The sequence below is a fragment of the Asparagus officinalis genome, chromosome 3 (assembly GCF_001876935.1).
Source record: "Asparagus officinalis chromosome 3, Aspof.V1, whole genome shotgun sequence".
NCBI classification, from domain to species: Eukaryota; Viridiplantae; Streptophyta; class Magnoliopsida; order Asparagales; family Asparagaceae; genus Asparagus; species Asparagus officinalis.
Window position 1 is genome coordinate 18,307,450 of NC_033796.1, and position 17,165 is coordinate 18,324,614.

At 36.2% G+C, this 17,165-nt stretch overlaps 2 protein-coding genes across 4 annotated transcripts in view; one reads left to right on the forward strand and one right to left on the reverse strand.

The window, feature by feature from the left end:
* The window catches only part of LOC109833229 (exocyst complex component SEC3A-like), a 22,928-nt gene extending 10,031 nt beyond the window's left edge, over positions 1 to 12,897 (forward strand). The window contains exons 11-25 of the mRNA XM_020400828.1: positions 273 to 401; positions 505 to 585; positions 679 to 753; positions 5,862 to 6,035; positions 6,141 to 6,300; positions 6,417 to 6,481; positions 7,289 to 7,459; positions 7,551 to 7,630; positions 8,078 to 8,159; positions 9,595 to 9,692; positions 9,878 to 9,986; positions 10,134 to 10,202; positions 11,623 to 11,688; positions 11,797 to 11,886; positions 12,549 to 12,897. Coding sequence (XP_020256417.1) covers positions 273 to 401; positions 505 to 585; positions 679 to 753; positions 5,862 to 6,035; positions 6,141 to 6,300; positions 6,417 to 6,481; positions 7,289 to 7,459; positions 7,551 to 7,630; positions 8,078 to 8,159; positions 9,595 to 9,692; positions 9,878 to 9,986; positions 10,134 to 10,202; positions 11,623 to 11,688; positions 11,797 to 11,886; positions 12,549 to 12,659 — 1,560 coding nt within the window. The 3' untranslated portion in view covers positions 12,660 to 12,897. The remainder of the gene's footprint in view (positions 1 to 272; positions 402 to 504; positions 586 to 678; positions 754 to 5,861; positions 6,036 to 6,140; positions 6,301 to 6,416; positions 6,482 to 7,288; positions 7,460 to 7,550; positions 7,631 to 8,077; positions 8,160 to 9,594; positions 9,693 to 9,877; positions 9,987 to 10,133; positions 10,203 to 11,622; positions 11,689 to 11,796; positions 11,887 to 12,548) is intronic.
* LOC109832116 lies at positions 13,651 to 15,446 on the reverse strand. 3 transcript variants are annotated; one of them, XR_002244642.1, is made up of 6 exons: positions 15,149 to 15,446; positions 14,980 to 15,057; positions 14,792 to 14,891; positions 14,562 to 14,689; positions 14,166 to 14,334; positions 14,011 to 14,100 (listed from the first exon to the last, which is right to left on the reverse strand). XR_002244642.1 is itself a non-coding variant. In XM_020399554.1 (5 exons), the coding sequence occupies exons 1-5, from the start codon at positions 15,422 to 15,424 to the stop codon at positions 13,852 to 13,854; spliced, it is 831 nt and encodes a 276-aa protein (XP_020255143.1). In that variant the 5' UTR covers positions 15,425 to 15,446; the 3' UTR covers positions 13,651 to 13,851. The 3 variants fall into 3 exon arrangements, 2 of the variants coding, with proteins under 2 accessions (XP_020255143.1, XP_020255144.1); XM_020399554.1 differs by lacking the exon at positions 14,166 to 14,334 and having other exon boundaries at positions 13,651 to 14,100; XM_020399555.1 differs by having other exon boundaries at positions 13,981 to 14,334.

The window sequence follows — 17,165 nt, forward strand, 5'->3', positions numbered from 1 at the left end:
GTTTGTTGCATAGCTTAAGCTCATGCAAGCCAGGTAGCCTTGCAACATTCTCCTAGACTAAGGGAACTGTAGACAAGGGGCGTAAATGATAATTTTTCTTTCAATATTGACTTTTAAGGCTTGGTAATTTATGGATGAGAGATTTCTTGTCACATAATAATGATATATTCATCATTCTTAGAGAACATTTCTTCATAGATTCTTCATTGTTGAAGTTTATTCCCACTTAGTTTCACAAAATGAGTCTGAACCAGAGTTACTGAATCATGCAGGTTAGGGAAAAAAGAGCAGAACTAGAAAAGTTGAAGAACACATTTGTTCGAAGAGCATCTGAGTTCTTACGAAACTACTTTGCTAGTTTGGTAGATTTTATGATAAATGACAAGAGCTATTTTTCTCAGGTAGTTTCCCATTGTTATTGTTTTTGTCTTCTCGCATTTCAAATAAATTGATGATGTCACTGTAATTCAACCTGATCCTGTCTTTTCTTTTGAGTACCTACAGCGAGGGCAGTTAAAAAGGCCTGACCATGCTGACTTGAGATATAAGTGCAGGACATATGCACGTCTTTTGCAGCACTTGAAGGTACTTGGTCATATAGAACGTAATGCTTTGAACAGAACTTGGTTTTGGAATGCCTTCTGATACAGTCTGTCTACTTTGTATTTATATCTTCAGGGTCTTGACAAAAGTTGTTTAGGTCCTCTGAGAAAGGCATACTGTCACTCACTTAACCTGTTACTTCGTCGAGAGGTAGGGGAAAATAATGCTTTGGACTCTAACATTTTGCAGTTCTTATTTATATTCATGGATATTTTTTAGGTGATATGTTTACTATTGTTTTCACTACTGTGCCTTGCCTTGACTAGAGTTTTATGTTCTACTTTAACTTAAAGTACAAGATATAGCAGCAGTTGCTTGATACATTGCTACTGCTGATGCATACTTATAATTAATGTTTTAAATGTCGGATGTCGGGTTCATGTCGGTCGGCCAAAATTCATGTCGGATAGCGAAAATCGGGGATATATCGGGGGACATGAAAAAATACCGGATTGCCATATCGGATAGGTTGATATAATATCATAAATGGAATCTTCACATACTTGATAATTATATTGTCTAAACATATGATTATTGATGTTAGGATCACTAACCAATTGTAGACACCTGATTCCCGAGTGCATATTGACACCATCCGAATGCTTGACCTACAAAATATGAAGATGTTGTTAGTAAACATAGAATAGCATATAAGGAATGAAGCAAGTGACATAAAAATTATAATATATAGAATGAAAATCACATGATTCATATCCATAGAGAAACATAAACAAAGCAAGCATACAACCAAGTTTTCAAAGTTACAAATACCTCATAATTGTTTAACATCCAAAAGTAATTCCAAAATAACATTGAAACTAAGATGACTATAATCAATCCTCATCAAAATCGAGAGTAGGAATATCCTCCTCATTCGACTCCGAGGATGTCTCAATATCTTCTTCCTCATCATCCTCCACCGGCTTCTTCCCCTTCGAAGAAGATGATACCGACATTTTCTTTCTTTTATAGGTTCGCGTTCGTGCACTTTTTCGCTTTCTTGGATTAGCTCCCGAAATGTCACCAACTTGCCTAAAAGTCAAACATTCTCCCGGAAATACTTCATCATCGCTATCATCCCCGTCCAACTTGCCTAAAAGTCAAACATTCTCCCGGAAATACTTCATCATCGCTATCATCCCCGTTTGAACCCATCAACCATTACATTCTCCCGGAAATACTTCATCATCGCTATCATCCCCGTTTGAACCCATCAACCATTCAGAGACCATTCCTCATCATCATAGGCGCACAAAGGATCTATATCTATGACGGCATGTTTGTTCTTCAATTTTGCATTGAATTTGACAAAGACGAGGTCATGAAGCTTTTTGTGAGATAATCTATTTCTCTTCTTAGTATGAATCTACAAGTGAAAACGTGAATTAGCAAAAAATGCTATAAACCTACAAGGCTACAACATGATCTAAATTCAAGAAACATTATTAGTTTATTACCATCTCAAATGTGTTCCAATTTCTTTCACATGCCGAAGAGCTAGTTGTCAAGGCCACAATCCTCATTGCCATCTTTCTCAATTCGGGAGTATCATTCCCATAAAACCTCCACCATGTAACTAGTTAATTCATATTTGAAAAAATTAGTAATTTATAAATTTGTAATAGAGGTTAATGAATTAATTTAATATTATAAAGTTACCTGGACAATCACCCCTAGAAGCTCCTCGCTTCGCATATTCATTTCCAAATGACCCTAGACGTTCTTGATAATTAGGTAATTGAGCTCTAATCTTTGTGAAAGTCGCATGGTCATTTGAGAAGATTTTATGCATACATTCTACAAGGGATGTCATGAAGGTTCCATCTTTTTCAATTTTAGTGTAAGCCGGATAATAGAAATATGGATTCAAATAGTAGCCCGCTTTATGTAGTGAATCACAAAGCTTCTTATCGAATCTTGGCTTAATCATTTTCAATACGGGAATATATTTTTTCTCATCATTTCCAAGGGTTACTTTCAACTCTTCCAAGGCCACCAACATGTCTCCATATATAAATCTCATAGATGGGACTTTATCACTATCGGCTCTCCGGAGAACCTTCACTAAAGGATTGAAAACTTTGAGGGCAAAGTCTATATTGTCCCAGAACTTGTTGCTAACAACTATCTCAGCAACCTACAAATAATACAAACAATCAAAGAACAAATGAAATATAAATGATGAAAGGATGTAGCTATCAATTTTAATTTTTAAAATTTAAATACATACATTTTTACCCGTTGTTCTTGAAAGGCTACAATCCATCCATTGATCAAAGATGAACATCCGCCTCATCTCTTTCTTGTGATCCCTTAATGATTGCAGTGAGAGGAATGTCGTAGCAAATCTTGTAACCCCCGGTCTCACAAGATCACCCTTAGTAAACTCTCTAAACAATTGAAGAGGCTTGGTATGATTATATATAAATACCGATACACTCCTCCCTATTGTAATGACATTATGAATGAGTTTGAACTTGGCTATGTCGCATAACATCAAGTTCACGGTGTGCGCTGCGCAAGTGGTCCAAAATATGTTTTTCCTCTTCTCCTCCAATTTCTTAGAGGCCGCCATATTATTTAAAGCTCCATCGGTGACAATCTGCACCACATTTTTCTCCCCTAACTCATCAATAGCCTTGTCCACAAAGTCACAAATATAGTCAGCATCATGCTTATCGGCTGATGTATCATGTGAAGACAAAAAACATGCCCTCCCGGCAGAGTGTACAACTATGTTCATGATACTTCTAGACTTTCGATCACTCCAAGCATCAGTCATCAGGGAACAACCGTTGACAATGCATGTCTTCTTGAAGTTCTCAACAATCTCCTTCGTTGCATCCACCTCTCTCTGCAAGCAAGTCTTACTCAACTCATACATAGATGGAGCTTGTAAATGACTTCCAAACATCCCTACGGCTTGTAGCATTTGATGGAAAGAGGGAAGTGTGACTGTATGAAATGGAATGCCAGCTTCAAAGAACCATTTGGAGATGTATAGCATAACATCTTTCATTTTCTTCTTTCTTAGCTTGGAGTCCATCGATGGTTGTTTGCCCTTAGCTACTAATTGGACGGTCTCTTCGGGAGAACGAACAGCAAAGGAGTCCATTGGGCCTACTGTCTTGTAAGAGGATGACGAGCTTCTTTGAGTAGTCAAGGAGTTATGCTCCTCCTCGTCCTCCCCTGTATGCACTTCACTCAACAAATTATGGATCTTTGTCTCATTATCCTCCTTGCTCTTCTTTGCATTCTCCACCATTTCAGAGACTTTTCTTTTAACATCATCAGGGACTTTTATACACGGTGTGCAATTCCCTCTCTTTCCGGCTAAATGAGCTTTGAATCTGGTAATCCCGCCATTGAATGTCTGAGTGCAATATTTGCATTTAATCTTGTTGGTATCGGAGCCAACTCTCTCCCTATATGCCCAATATGGATCTTTACCGCCCGGTTTTGATGTTGGCGGCTTAGTAGACCATTGTCCTTTTGATGACATGTTCCTAAAAATTATAATAGACAACAAACATATAATTAGTTAAACAAACTTAAAACCAATTACATATTTACAATTCAATCAAATAATTGTGCATCATGATTCATGCGTGGTGATTATACATATTTACAACTCAATCAAATAATTGTGCATCATGATTCATGCATGTAAATAACCAAAGTATTGTTTTCAACTAATAGTCTAATACTCATTTCAATTTTATAAAAATATTTTGCTTGAAATTGATATTAACTATGTTTTCAAATCACATGATAAGGTTGTGGCTGATTATAACTTAATAAGTACTACCTAGCTTGCTCTTTGTTACTGTTCTTAACAGAAATTTCTTTTTCCTCTTTGTTAAATGCTAACAACAATTATATTCTGATTTAATTTAGATAGCCTATGGTCGATTGCATCTGAGAAGAAAGGCTATCGAGAAATAGACCTCTTTCTGCAGGCTTATAACATTTCTTGTTTTATTTTTGTTTGACATGGAATGAGATTATGAGAGAGATGAAAAAAAGATTGAGAGAGAGAGACTGAAAAAGAGAAAATTAAGAATTGAGACTTGAGAGAGGAGAGACGAAAGAGAAAAGGGGGGGGGGGGCGGCCTGAAAAAGAGGATATCGAGAGAACAGAGACTAGGTTGAGAGAGAGAAAGAGGGACATGAGAGAGAGAGATGACAGAGACTGAGTGGAGAGAGAGAAGAGACTGAGAGGGAAAGAGATACATACCTCCTTGCTCTGCTTCTGAATGAGAGGGTTTCTTGAACTGAAGCTGAAAGAGAGAGAGAGAGAGGTTAGATGAAGCTTCTGAGAAAATAAAGAGAGGAATATAATATATATATATATATATATATATAATAATTATATATATATATATATATATATATATATATATTTGCCATTACCTTTGCTCCAGGGACGAAGAAGAAGAAGATGGGTTCGCAGCTCGCAGGGACGAAGAAATGGAGAAAGGGGAGGCGGGAAACAGATTTGTGGCTAACTTGTGGCAAAAAAAAAACCCTAAAGAAAAGTTAAATGAGCTTATTGGGTCGGGTCGGGTTTTTCAAACTTGACCCACTAAGCTTAAAACCGCTTTTTCTGAAATTTGGCCGATTTTTCTTGGCCGCAATGGCACCCGACATACCCGATTTTTTCCGACATGACCTCAGAAACACAATACGCATTAAAATCAAGGATTTCGTGACGACTAGGGTATCAAACCGTCATATCGGCCGCCATGTCCGACATGGTAGCCGATATTTAAAACATTGCTTATAATCTAACACCTTGACTCTGTTAGGTGTAAAATTACAACCCTCAACCTTTACCTTAATCCCTTCTAGCATTATTGCAGTGGTGGTGGCTTTAAGATTGTATCCATCAAAGTTTAAATTCGTCTGAGTGTGCATTTAAAAACTGGGTTGGAAAAAAACACAGGTTTTGGGCCTTTTGGCTCATAAACAAGGTGCTCAAATCTGCGGGGTGCATGATATAAAATTATAATACTACTGTCCCCGTAGAGTTTGGAGTGCTGTTACGACAGAGCCACAGAGGAGATGTTAGGAAGTACTACAATGTTTATTTATAAAATGTTTATGGATTCTAGTTCAACGTTGGGTTGGCATAATTTCACATTACTCTTCTTGGTGCTCTGTTTTTATTTAGACCAAAATTAGTCCACTGACACATGAAGATATAATTGGGCTTGCCATTGTCTTACTGATGAATTCCTTTGTTTTGGTACGTTCAGGCACGTGAATTTGCAAGTGAACTTCGTGCAAGCACAAAGGCATCGAGAAACCCAACTGTTTGGCTAGAAGCTTCTGCAGGTCCTGGTCACACAGCAAATAGTGCGGATACTTCTAACGTTTCTGAAGCATACTCGAAGATGCTTACAATTTTCATTCCTCTTCTTGTGGATGAGGTTATTGTTTTGTATTTTCATGCACTGGCCCCGGCATGGGTCTTGTTTAGCATAGGTCTTCCTATTGCATACTAAGTATGGCTGCCCATGCTTACTCTTCTGCAGAGTTCTTTTTTTGCGCATTTCATGTGTTTTGAAGTTCCTGCCTTTGTTCCACCTGGTGCTCTTGCTAATGGAAACAAAAATTCATCTGATGACAATGACACAAATGATGATGATGATGATATAAGTTTTATAGATTCTGATGGAAATGATATCAAGTCGAGTATGTTTCTCTCACAATCAGATCAACTGGTTGCTTTTATTTATTTAGTTTCAGGTTGTCGTCTGATATCCTTTTTTAAGCCTTCCCCACTATAAATGCATATAATCTCTTTGCAGATAATGGACCAACTGAGCTAGGAACATTAAATGAAGCTCTTCAAGAATTACTTGATGGAATCCAGGTAATTTGTCATTTATAAATATTTTCTCTATGAAGATAAGCTTATAATGTATGAAATAATGTTATTAGTAAATTTTCTTGAAAAAACTTAGAGCCATGGTCAAGGTTATTAACTACCCTCTTTTTAGAAACAAGTTATCAATTACCTTTAGATATAAAGATGAATGTTAGCAGATAAGTAAAATTATATATGATGAAGTTCATCTAAATTCTTGAATTTGAATATGAACTTGCAATCAGATTTTATATCTTGAGATGCTTTGATAATGATGCCAAACAATTATAAAGTTAATCCTGTGATTCTGTTTCTTGATGAAGTCCTTAAGACTTATCCATCGCTTTGGTAAAGTCGGATAGTTATGAAGGAGAAAAGTATGTTTTCAGTAATGCATCTTAATGCATGCACATAGTCAGGTCCAACTGTTTTTGCTTGGGGTGAGGTGTGGGTGTGTTTTGTTCCCGCGGTTTTTTATTTTTTATTTTTATTTATTTATTATTATTTTTTTTTTTTGGGGGGGGGGGGGTTCAGTCAGTATTTACTGACACTAAGGGGGAAAATACACTACGTATTTGAATGATAGAATTATTCATAATGGAATGTGGAATATCCTTTCCTTCCTTTTTTTGGTGGAGTACTGGTGGGATCTACCCCTTCAATTTTGGAGGTGTTTCTTCTCACTATTTGTTGGAGGCATGGATTGAACTAATTTGCAGATTTTTTTTTAATTCGATATAATTAGGAGCGTACTGATCCAGAATGCATAATTAGAGAAACATGGAGCTGACTTTCATATTTAACTATGTGTAGGAAGACTTCTATGCAGTGGTAGATTGGGCATACAAAATTGATCCACTGCGCTGCATATCGATGCACGGAATTACAGAGCGTTACCTTTCTGGTCAGAAAGCGGATGCTGCAGGATTTGTGCGTCGGCTTCTTGATGACTTGGAATCCAGAATATCAATGCAGTTCAATAGGGTGTGTTCTCTTCAGAGTAATAGTACTGTGGGCAGCTTCTAGGAATGTTTTTCTCCCCGCTCTGTCTCATGTTATCGTTTGTGTGTTTTAGTTTGTTGATGAGGCTTGCCATCAAATTGAGAGGAATGAACGTAGTGTACGACAAATGGGCGTGTTCTCCTATATTCCAAGGTTGATGCTGTTCTTTTATATTCATCATTGAGTTTTCATGTTAGCTTTCTAGTTAAGTTAGTTCTGACTGTTTATGCTAATTGATCTTCTTTCTAAGCGGTTACCATTATATTGGAATTCATCTTAGTCAATCGAATGTGGCTTTAAATTTCTTGAAAATACTAATTATGACATTGAAGTCAGTTCACAGTATAGCGAACCCATGTCTGACCTAACCTACTGGCCACTGCAGAATTGTGTTGATTAACACTTGACAGTCTACATCTTAGAATCCAGCATGCAAAACAGAATAAAACAGATAATTCAAGTAGTAGATGTAATGATTGGTACTTGTTTTGATTCTGTAGTGAGCCTTTTGTTTAAAGAAGGCTGTTCTATCTGGAAAAATATCATTATCTTTGACTAATGATAGTTTGTGCTTAAGTAATGGTATTCTTTTCTGTATAGGTTTGCCACACTTGCGACACGTATGGAGCAATATATACAGGGGCAGTCTAGAGACTTGGTTGACAGAGCCTACACAAAACTAGTGAGTAGTCTGTTGCTTATCAACCCTCAATAAGTACTCATGACACTATAATGGATGCTTATTTTTTTGGTCCTGCTTCTTCCTTTACTCAATTTGAAATAGAACCTACACTGGCAACTTGATGCTTCAAGATATCTGCAAGGAGTAGGACAGACATAATATATGCTTAGGTTATCTTTCTCTTGGAGCTAAATTTAAACTAATTCTGAGCTTGCTCAATCATGCTCGATGAACATTTTAGGTCAAACTTGATATACAACACACACACATAATACTCATATACCGTATATGTAAAAGTATGAGTTGCCATCTCATTAAGCAGAATGAGCTACCAAGAGAAAGGAGTGTTGAGATCTACCTACTCCTATGTGACTAGCAGTATTGGTATCACCATTAGTCTGTTTTGTTGGTAGCTCAATTAGCAGACAGCTGTGCCATACTCTACCTGTTAGTAGCTCATTTAGCAGATAGATAGTGTTGGCCTTCATAATTGAAAGTATTTACACTTATCTTGAATTACTTACTCTTTTTCCCTAATTTAGGGGTGAAAGTATCTTTCAGTTAGATGATTAATTCAGTTACTCTTGGCCTCCATAATCAAAAGTACATACACCACTCTCATGAATTACTTATTCTACTTAATATAGTGGTGAAAATGTTTTGTTATGGTAAAACTGATAATTTTGCAACTGTCTGATGAAAAGTTAAATAGCATGAATTAAAAGTACATACACCACTCTCATGAATTACTTATTCTACTTAATATAGTGGTGAAAATGTTTTGTTATAGTAAAACTGATAATTTTGCAACTGTCTGATGAAAGGTTAAATATCATGAATTAAAAGTACAAAATCTTTGGTGGGTCTGTTAAACTAGCGGTTCATAAATGGTGTTGATAAATCTCAGTTGACGGTAAAATGATCTTTTTCTGCCAGTGGTCTCCTTTGGAAACCGGTACTCTCATAATATATAGGTATGCATATTTGTGCATGCATGCATATGTACGTCTGTTTTTATTTAAAGATTTGGGAAGGATGCCAATATCTCTCTCGATGCATGTCGATGTTCCTCGTATGACAAATAATAACCATTATTCTTTTGAAGTTGCAAAAAATAATGCAAATTTTAGTTTAAAAGTCCTGTTGAGTATTTCATTGTATTTCCTCCTATAAAGAATAGTTTAATGAGGAGGACTTAACCTATCGTTATAAACTCGGACCTGATATATTGAAGTTTGGGAGAGTCTGTGTTATTGATGAATGACAGTAAGTGAAGCTGCTATCTTCATGGGATACATATGGTCTTGAATGACCTTCATTTATAAATTTTATGTGCTAGACAAATCTAGGTCTTATCTAGCTGTTATTTTATTTTTAGGATTTTAAATGGTTAAATTTGGACTTCTGAAGTTAATCAGCATGGGACTTGCAACAGGTCAGCATAATGTTTGGGACATTAGAGAAGATTGCACAAGGTGATCAGAAGCATGCCGACATTATACTTTTGGAGAACTATGCAGCTTTCCAGAACAGGTTCTCCAACAATCATTTGTCTTAATATGTTCTTTTGTGATCCAAATGATGGGATAAGGTCAATTTGTTATAGTCTCATGATTCTTCATTTGTTGTTAATTTCTCTTTCTCGCTCAACTCATCTTAATCCATCAAATTGACTCTGAGTATCAGACAATTTACTCACATGATGTGTTTGGATGCAGCCTTTATGATTTGGCTAATGTTGTGCCAACACTTGCAAAGTTTTATCATCAGGCTAGTGAATCATATGAACAAGCATGCACTCGTCATATTAATATGATCATTTATATTGTAAGCACAAGCTCTCTCAACTTGTACTTTCTCATTGCTTTTCCTTCAGGGCTCAACATAAGTTGTTCCCGCTGTTAAAACGAGCTCTAGCTTCTGTTGAGTATAAGAACAAGTGCTTATTTGATTTATCTAATTGTCTTTCTGCAGCAATTTGAAAAACTGTTTCAGTTTGCAAGGAAAATTGAGGATCTAATGTACACTATTACACCTGAGGAGGTGAGAAATCACTAAATTTTCTTCATGTCAATGCGACTTTCTCGTGTTCCATTTCTACTATTGTCTGCCTATAGATTCATTCATCTAATGTTATCTGAAGGTGTAGCAGCAGTCTGGCTTCCTCAATCAAACCTACACATTCTTTTAATAATTTTAATTGTTAGATTACTTCATTCCTGAAGTACCACTTCCTTTATCAAATATAGATGCCTTGTTTTCAACTCATGCCATAATTCTCAAAAATGCATGATTGCCTTTGGAAGTCTATACAGCCATAAGGTAGAAGCTTACTCACTCGTCTGGTCGCCAGTGGAGTCAATTATTTCCTCTTCGTATAGCTTTTGGGTATAAACATACTCAAAACTATCTCTATCCCATCCCTTTATCTCGAAAACCACTTTTGTAAATACTCATGTGTGCCGGATACCTCCAGTGTATCGGATCGTTTTGCATTCAAAACCTTCCTGACCATGCCATGTGCGATATGGGAGAGATATACCTGGCATGCATAACCTACATAGTGCATCCAATTTAAAACCACAATGAAGCTTCTTAGACAAGTCTATCTGTGAATCTTCATCAAGGATTCACAACTCTTTATTGTTATCTGATTTCCAGCTCGACAAAACCTTCTTCCATGCGGAGCCCAAATATGAAATTCCTATAGTTCCCAACTTTGGCAACACTTTCTTTTACATTTGGACCTGTTCCTCAGTTATCGGGTAAGAAAATTTTCATTTAGTTCAATGAGGTTTGAATAGTTCTCTGTTCTCATTTTTTGTTTCAGTAACATCCTTTTGATTAAGATCATAACTGTCTCCAAAGTTATCTTATAAACTTATCTACATCCTTGTGAACGAAGCCTGAGTGTTTTTTTTTTCATTTTATTTTTTACTTTTATTTTTAAATTTGAACCATTTCGCATATAAACCCCTAGAAATATGACTTCTTGCATGTTAGATTTAGTTTTGATCTTAAATCTAGTCATTAACTTGGTTTTTCATGATAATCACTTAATCATTCTGAATAATCTTGTGCTTAGGAGAGGAGTCGTAGTTGGTTTTCTTTTGAGGCCCGATCAAAGAATTGCCTTCATAGCTTACTTACATCTTAGCAAAATCTCATTGGACCTAATAATGATAAACTCACGGCGACCATCTAGTTTTGCATTTGGATTCTCTTCTTTCTTTTAGGAACTTTGATCCATCTTAATCTTTATTTGACTGCTCCACGTAATTATACGTTCGATATTTTGTTGTGCTTGATTCATGCTTCTTATGTGTACGCTCACATGTACTTTTTCTTTTTGTCCCTTTTGGAGGCTTTACACTTTATGGTGCATTTGTGGATGGAAGATCATGTGGAAGCGTTTAAAAAATCAACCTTGATTATTGGCTGACAGTCTGTTTTAATTCTGCAGATCCCATTTCAGCTTGGATTGTCAAAGACAGACCTCAGAAAGATGTTGAAATCCAGTTTGTCTGGGGTAAAGCTTTTGAAGACGATCAACTGCCTTTTTTTTTAATTACTTTTTTTTTGCTTTTTTGTTTTTTTAGCACCTGGATAGATAACTTTCAGTTACCTCTTCGGACAGGTTGACAAATCCATCAATGCCATGTATAGGAAATTGCAAAGGAACTTGACTTCAGAGGAATTGCTGCCATCCTTATGGGATAAATGCAAGGTATTTTTTCTAGTATACTCCCAAGATTGATTTTCATGACAGCATATGTGGCTGGATTTCTTGAACTGTTATTTCAAACCTAATGGCTTGTAACTTCATTTTAAATCGGTTTTATTTATATTCCTCTAGAAATCTGTAATTAATGATGTCGGCAAAGTATGCTCAAAGTTCTCCAACAATAGAAACCTTCAAGACGACTATAGATTTTGGTGCCAGATCTTTTAGCAATCTTCACCGTCATCTCAATACATTTGCTGGCTCAGACAATAATAGGTAGTACATCATTACAACGCTAGTGAATTGTTTTTTAGGCGTTCAACACTGGGTATCCTAGTGAAGTAACCAATACAACGTGTTGGCCTTGAACCATATTGGTTGATTGGTACCTTGGCAGGGAGGGTTTGGGTTAACGCTTGGAAATCTTGTTAGAGTTCATTTTCTCAAAGTAAGAAACGGTAGTCACATTAAGTATTACCATTTGTGTAGTTCTTGTCTTTAGAAGAGCTGGAGAAAGATCTCAGTTAGAACTATGCTGAGCTCAAATTATATGTTAATATTCTTTCCCTGAAAGTCTCTTTCACTAGAATACACATATTACTAGCACTTTGAAAACTTTTTATCTTTTGCTAACTTATCTGACTTCCTCTATCCTTGCCCTGCAGAAAGAATTTCTGGACAAGTATGAGAGCTTTGCTCAATTGGTTGCCAAGATATATCCTAATGAGAGCATTCCATCTGTGGGAGAAATGCGAGACCTTCTTGCTTCAATGTAGACATATGTACATCTTTTTGACAGTGTTGTTGTAATTTATGCTTTTTTTCCCTAAGCATCTTATCACATGTCATGTGTAGTCCTAAGTTCTAGTTTTAGTTCATTTCTTAAATATGTTGTGGAATATATCCTGTATGATAACACGCTATAACTGTATCTTCTGGATGACAGTTTTGAGGTGATTCTTTCACTAAATAAAAGTAGATAAGATGGAGGAAGCACCTACGTGCTTTTATCAAGGTGTAAAGTCTCCTTTTCTGTGTTCTCTTTTTGTACTTACAACGGAAGAACATGGTTGCATAATTTTTCCCCTGCAGCATAGATTCATATTAAATTCTTTTCATTTAATGTTATTTTTTATTTAGGCTTTGTTTTCTTATTTTGTAAAAATTTTGTGTAACCAAACTGTTTTGCTGTGGCAGGTAATTTGCAGTTCATTGACTAAACAGCGCTTGTAAGCCCTATTGTTTCACCTACTTTTTGCTTATGTACCCCAACTTGTATTTGGTAGCAAGAAAATACCCATGATTAATTAAGCATGCACTTAAATACCTCATTTTTTTCTGTGGCACTTAAATACCCTAAAGTTTTTACAATTGACACTTAAATACCCTAAAGTATTTAAAACTTACACATAAATACTCTCGATTATGCAAGTTTGAGGGTATTTAAATGTAAATTCTAAAAACTTTAGGGTTTTTAAGTGTCAGTTTTAAAAACTTTAGGGTATTTAAGTACCGGATTTTAAAAACTTTAGGGTGTATAGGTGTTATCAAAAGCAAGTGAGGGTATATAAGTGCAAGTTTAAAAAATTTTAGCATGTACTCTATAAGTCATTTAAAAGTTGATTTCTGGGAGATAGGATACTGTGAATATGCGGTCTCACACCCTTTCTTTTGCCCTTTATGGAGTAGGGTTTTCTTGTCATCGCTCTTTACCTCTGCTTCACACTATTTCTCAGCTCTTCTCATAGAATTTGTTCAACAGCTCTGTTTACTTGGTTTAATTGGTGAACCCATTCATTTACACCCTTGAATACTCCGATTCCAATGTGATCAGCCTTTTGAAATTAAAATAAATAAATAAATAAATAAATGGAGCGTGTATCAACTCTCTACACCACTCTACATACTCTCTTTAACAATGGCCTTGCACCGTTAAAACATTCGGATGGTCAGATGTTCTCTATGAAGCTAAACCGTATGCGGGTTCGGCTCAACCGTGGTTCTCTCCTCTGGACCGCGATGCAGCTGTGATAAGAGAAACATGGACGCCGATAAGAAAATTAGGACCCCAGCAAAACAAGCGAGATCTAATCCCGTTGTCAATGGCACGTTCTTGAACTTTTCCAGCGCCCCTGCTTTCAAGAGCATCACAACCGCGTGCCCTAATCTTGACTTTGCCCGAGGGATTGAGTTCGTATTGGAGCAACCGGAGAGCATCTGAAATAAAAGCAGACGTGAGATCAGAACAATCGGCTTTTAAGTGTTTAATAAGGAAATAATACCATCTAGCAATGCCCAGGACATAAATTGACAATACACGGGCTCGTTTCATTTTAGAACAGCACGCTTAGAATTTACTCAAGCAGTCTTTGGTTCTGTTATTTCAGACTAAGACGAGAGGTTTTAGAGCTGCCACGCGCACCGTCGGTGAACTTTCAGAGGTACTTCCTCCTACAAGGAAGCGAGTGGGAGGTATTCATGTCATTTATTTACAACCTAACACAAAATTATCTCTAAAATAACTCTCATTTTACTAGTTAGTCTGCTTTTTGTCTGCATCACAGACGAATGCCTGTTCAATAACTTGTTGGTAACATCTCGCGAGAAAACTAGATTAGATGCCTCTACTCGCTCATAAAGCCTACTGACGGTCACAAATCAAACGATAAATAGCTCACCTTTGGATGAAAGAGAGTAGAGCGATTAGATCCACGGGCCAAAAGCCCACTAGATGTCGTTAAGCCTATAAACATGGAGTACAAGCCTAGTCCAAAGGTAAGCATAGCAGTTCCTACGAGGAACACATCTGCAAAGGAGGCGAAGTTGATAAATATTAAAAAAAAAATCATAAATATACAATGAGACCGAAGAAAATACAGTATAAGTAGTAGGCTAATAGATTAAATACCTATGCCTTCAATAACCATTTCCACCATCCTCCCATGGTCCAAATTCTGAGTTACTATGTGAAAACCCTCAATGTAAGACTCTAGCATCAGGAAACAACCCTGAGAACCGAATCAAAAGCATAGCAGTTGAGCTTACTTTCAAAAAAAATCCATTATGAAAAAAAAAACAAAAATCTTGAACTCATACCTCAACAAAGCACAAAATTGAGCCAACCAACGTTCCCACAACCGGAATGAGCGTAAAGAATCTGCAGTTGATAATAGCCTGCACAAATACAAGTTTAACATAAGCTCGTATCATAAATTCATGATATAGAGAGATTAACTAGAAAAAAGATTAAAGAAACCAGACTCACTTGGTCAATAACAATTTCCGCCCAACGTATCGTTTTTGTATCCGGCGGCTTCAAGATTTCTCGGGGTGCTCTTCTAATGAGCACCGCGAGGGAAGCTATAATGTTGGATTCTATGTTTCTTTGCAATCCGATTTCTTTAAGCGACACCTCCTTCTGTTTCTCCGTCGTAACGAACGAAACAGTCTTCTCTGCCTTAGCCTGAAAATTACTTTTGGTTGCTAAATATTTAGAAGAAGGCGTGTGATTAAAATGAAGAGCAACTCCATACGATGCCATTTTTTATTGCAATAAAATTGAATCAGAGATTGCTCAAGGCTGTGTGTTATAAATAGAGGAGATTCGCGGGATCTTTTTTATACTAGTGTCTAGTAGACGGTGGCCTGATTTTTGCAAGTTTGGACTCACAAATGCAGGCGAATTTTTCGTCGGCTCCTATGACTTCCGCGTTAATGGACACGTTGCCTTTTCTTTTGGTCTGCTAGAGTCTTGGCCGCCAAGTGTGGATGGTGTGATTTAAAATGGACGGTGGGGAATTTTTTTCTGTCTTTTTTTTTTCGCTTTTTGGAGAAGAAGAGCAATCTATGAATTTTATACCATGAAGAGTTTTGTTCTGATTTTAACTGTTCAAGGGTCAATTCTTGGACCTCCAAATGCTTATGTGCTTGCTTGAGGTTCGTTTAATTTTGTGTCGTTTTCCCAAGAGCTTCCTACTTTTGTCTTTTTCAGGCGTTTTAGCAAGAAAGGCAATGATGGTTTTTCTATGTATAACGACGCCTTTACAAGCAGAGGTTAACTCGTCAAATCACAAATTTCTTTCCTGAGGGAAGGTATTGTTCTATCACTAGTTCAAATTTATTCGGATGGGAGAGTCGGTATTCAGGGGCTTATGTGCTACACCTCCCAAAGTTCAGGGGTTTTTTGTGAAAGTAACCCTTTAAACTGTCAAGAAGTTTCTTCATAAGAGTAAGAAATATGTTAAAATAAATAGAAAAAATAATGTTGAGCAGGAAAATGCGATTATTCTTACTTTCCTTTGCTTTCGTTCCCTCACAATCATGAATCATCCGGAGAAAAACAAGCCCCCCACGTGTTGGCTGTTTCTTTGCCTATGAATAAGAGGTCTAACGAATAATTATGAGTTGTGCTCAAGGTTATTTGGTTTGCTGCAAACCTAATTCAACCAACAAATGTCACATACAATATTCGCTGCAAGAAGTCAAGCTTCAAATTTACGCCTTGTTTGGTACGCAGGAAATGAATCAAGTGAGAATGAAATGAAGTATAAATAAAATAAAATTGATATAGGAATGGAATGCTCATTCTCATTTCATATTTGGTTGCAAATAGAGAATTAAGTGGGAATATGTTTTAAAAAGGTATATCTAAAATTTATTTTATTACTTTCATCCCTACTTAACTGGGAATATCAACTCCTTGATAACTCATTGGGAATAACAATTTCCACATCAATCGGGGATTGATGAGAAGTGAGAATGACATTTCTAGCATTGGAAAACACATCATATTTGATATTTATGAATGAGAAGTTGGAATTGTCATCCATCCTCACTCATTCTCGTGTACCAAACAAGACGTTAAGGTTTGGATATCTAGAATTATATTATAGGAAATGTATTTCGAGAATTCCAGGTGCAAGTTTAATTTGGTTGAAAAACAATTAGGCAAAATCTATAAAGTTTTGTTATATGAGGAAAACAGGGGTGTAGATAGTTTTTCTATTTGAATTTAAAAAGATTTTTTTAATAAAGTGGAATTATTTTTGATTTTTTTTTTGACATGTATGGTTTTTCCTTCCACTAAATTGATCATAGCATTTATCACAAAATACAAGTCTATTTACCTTTCCAAATTAGAAAGTTATAAACCAAATGATATACTCAGAAATGTAGTTGCTCTATTTAGATTTGCAAGTCTATTTCCATCTAACCAAACAACCCTCAAATATGGATTAGAAATGAATGCAAGTCATGAAAGTATAATGACTATTAAATTTAGA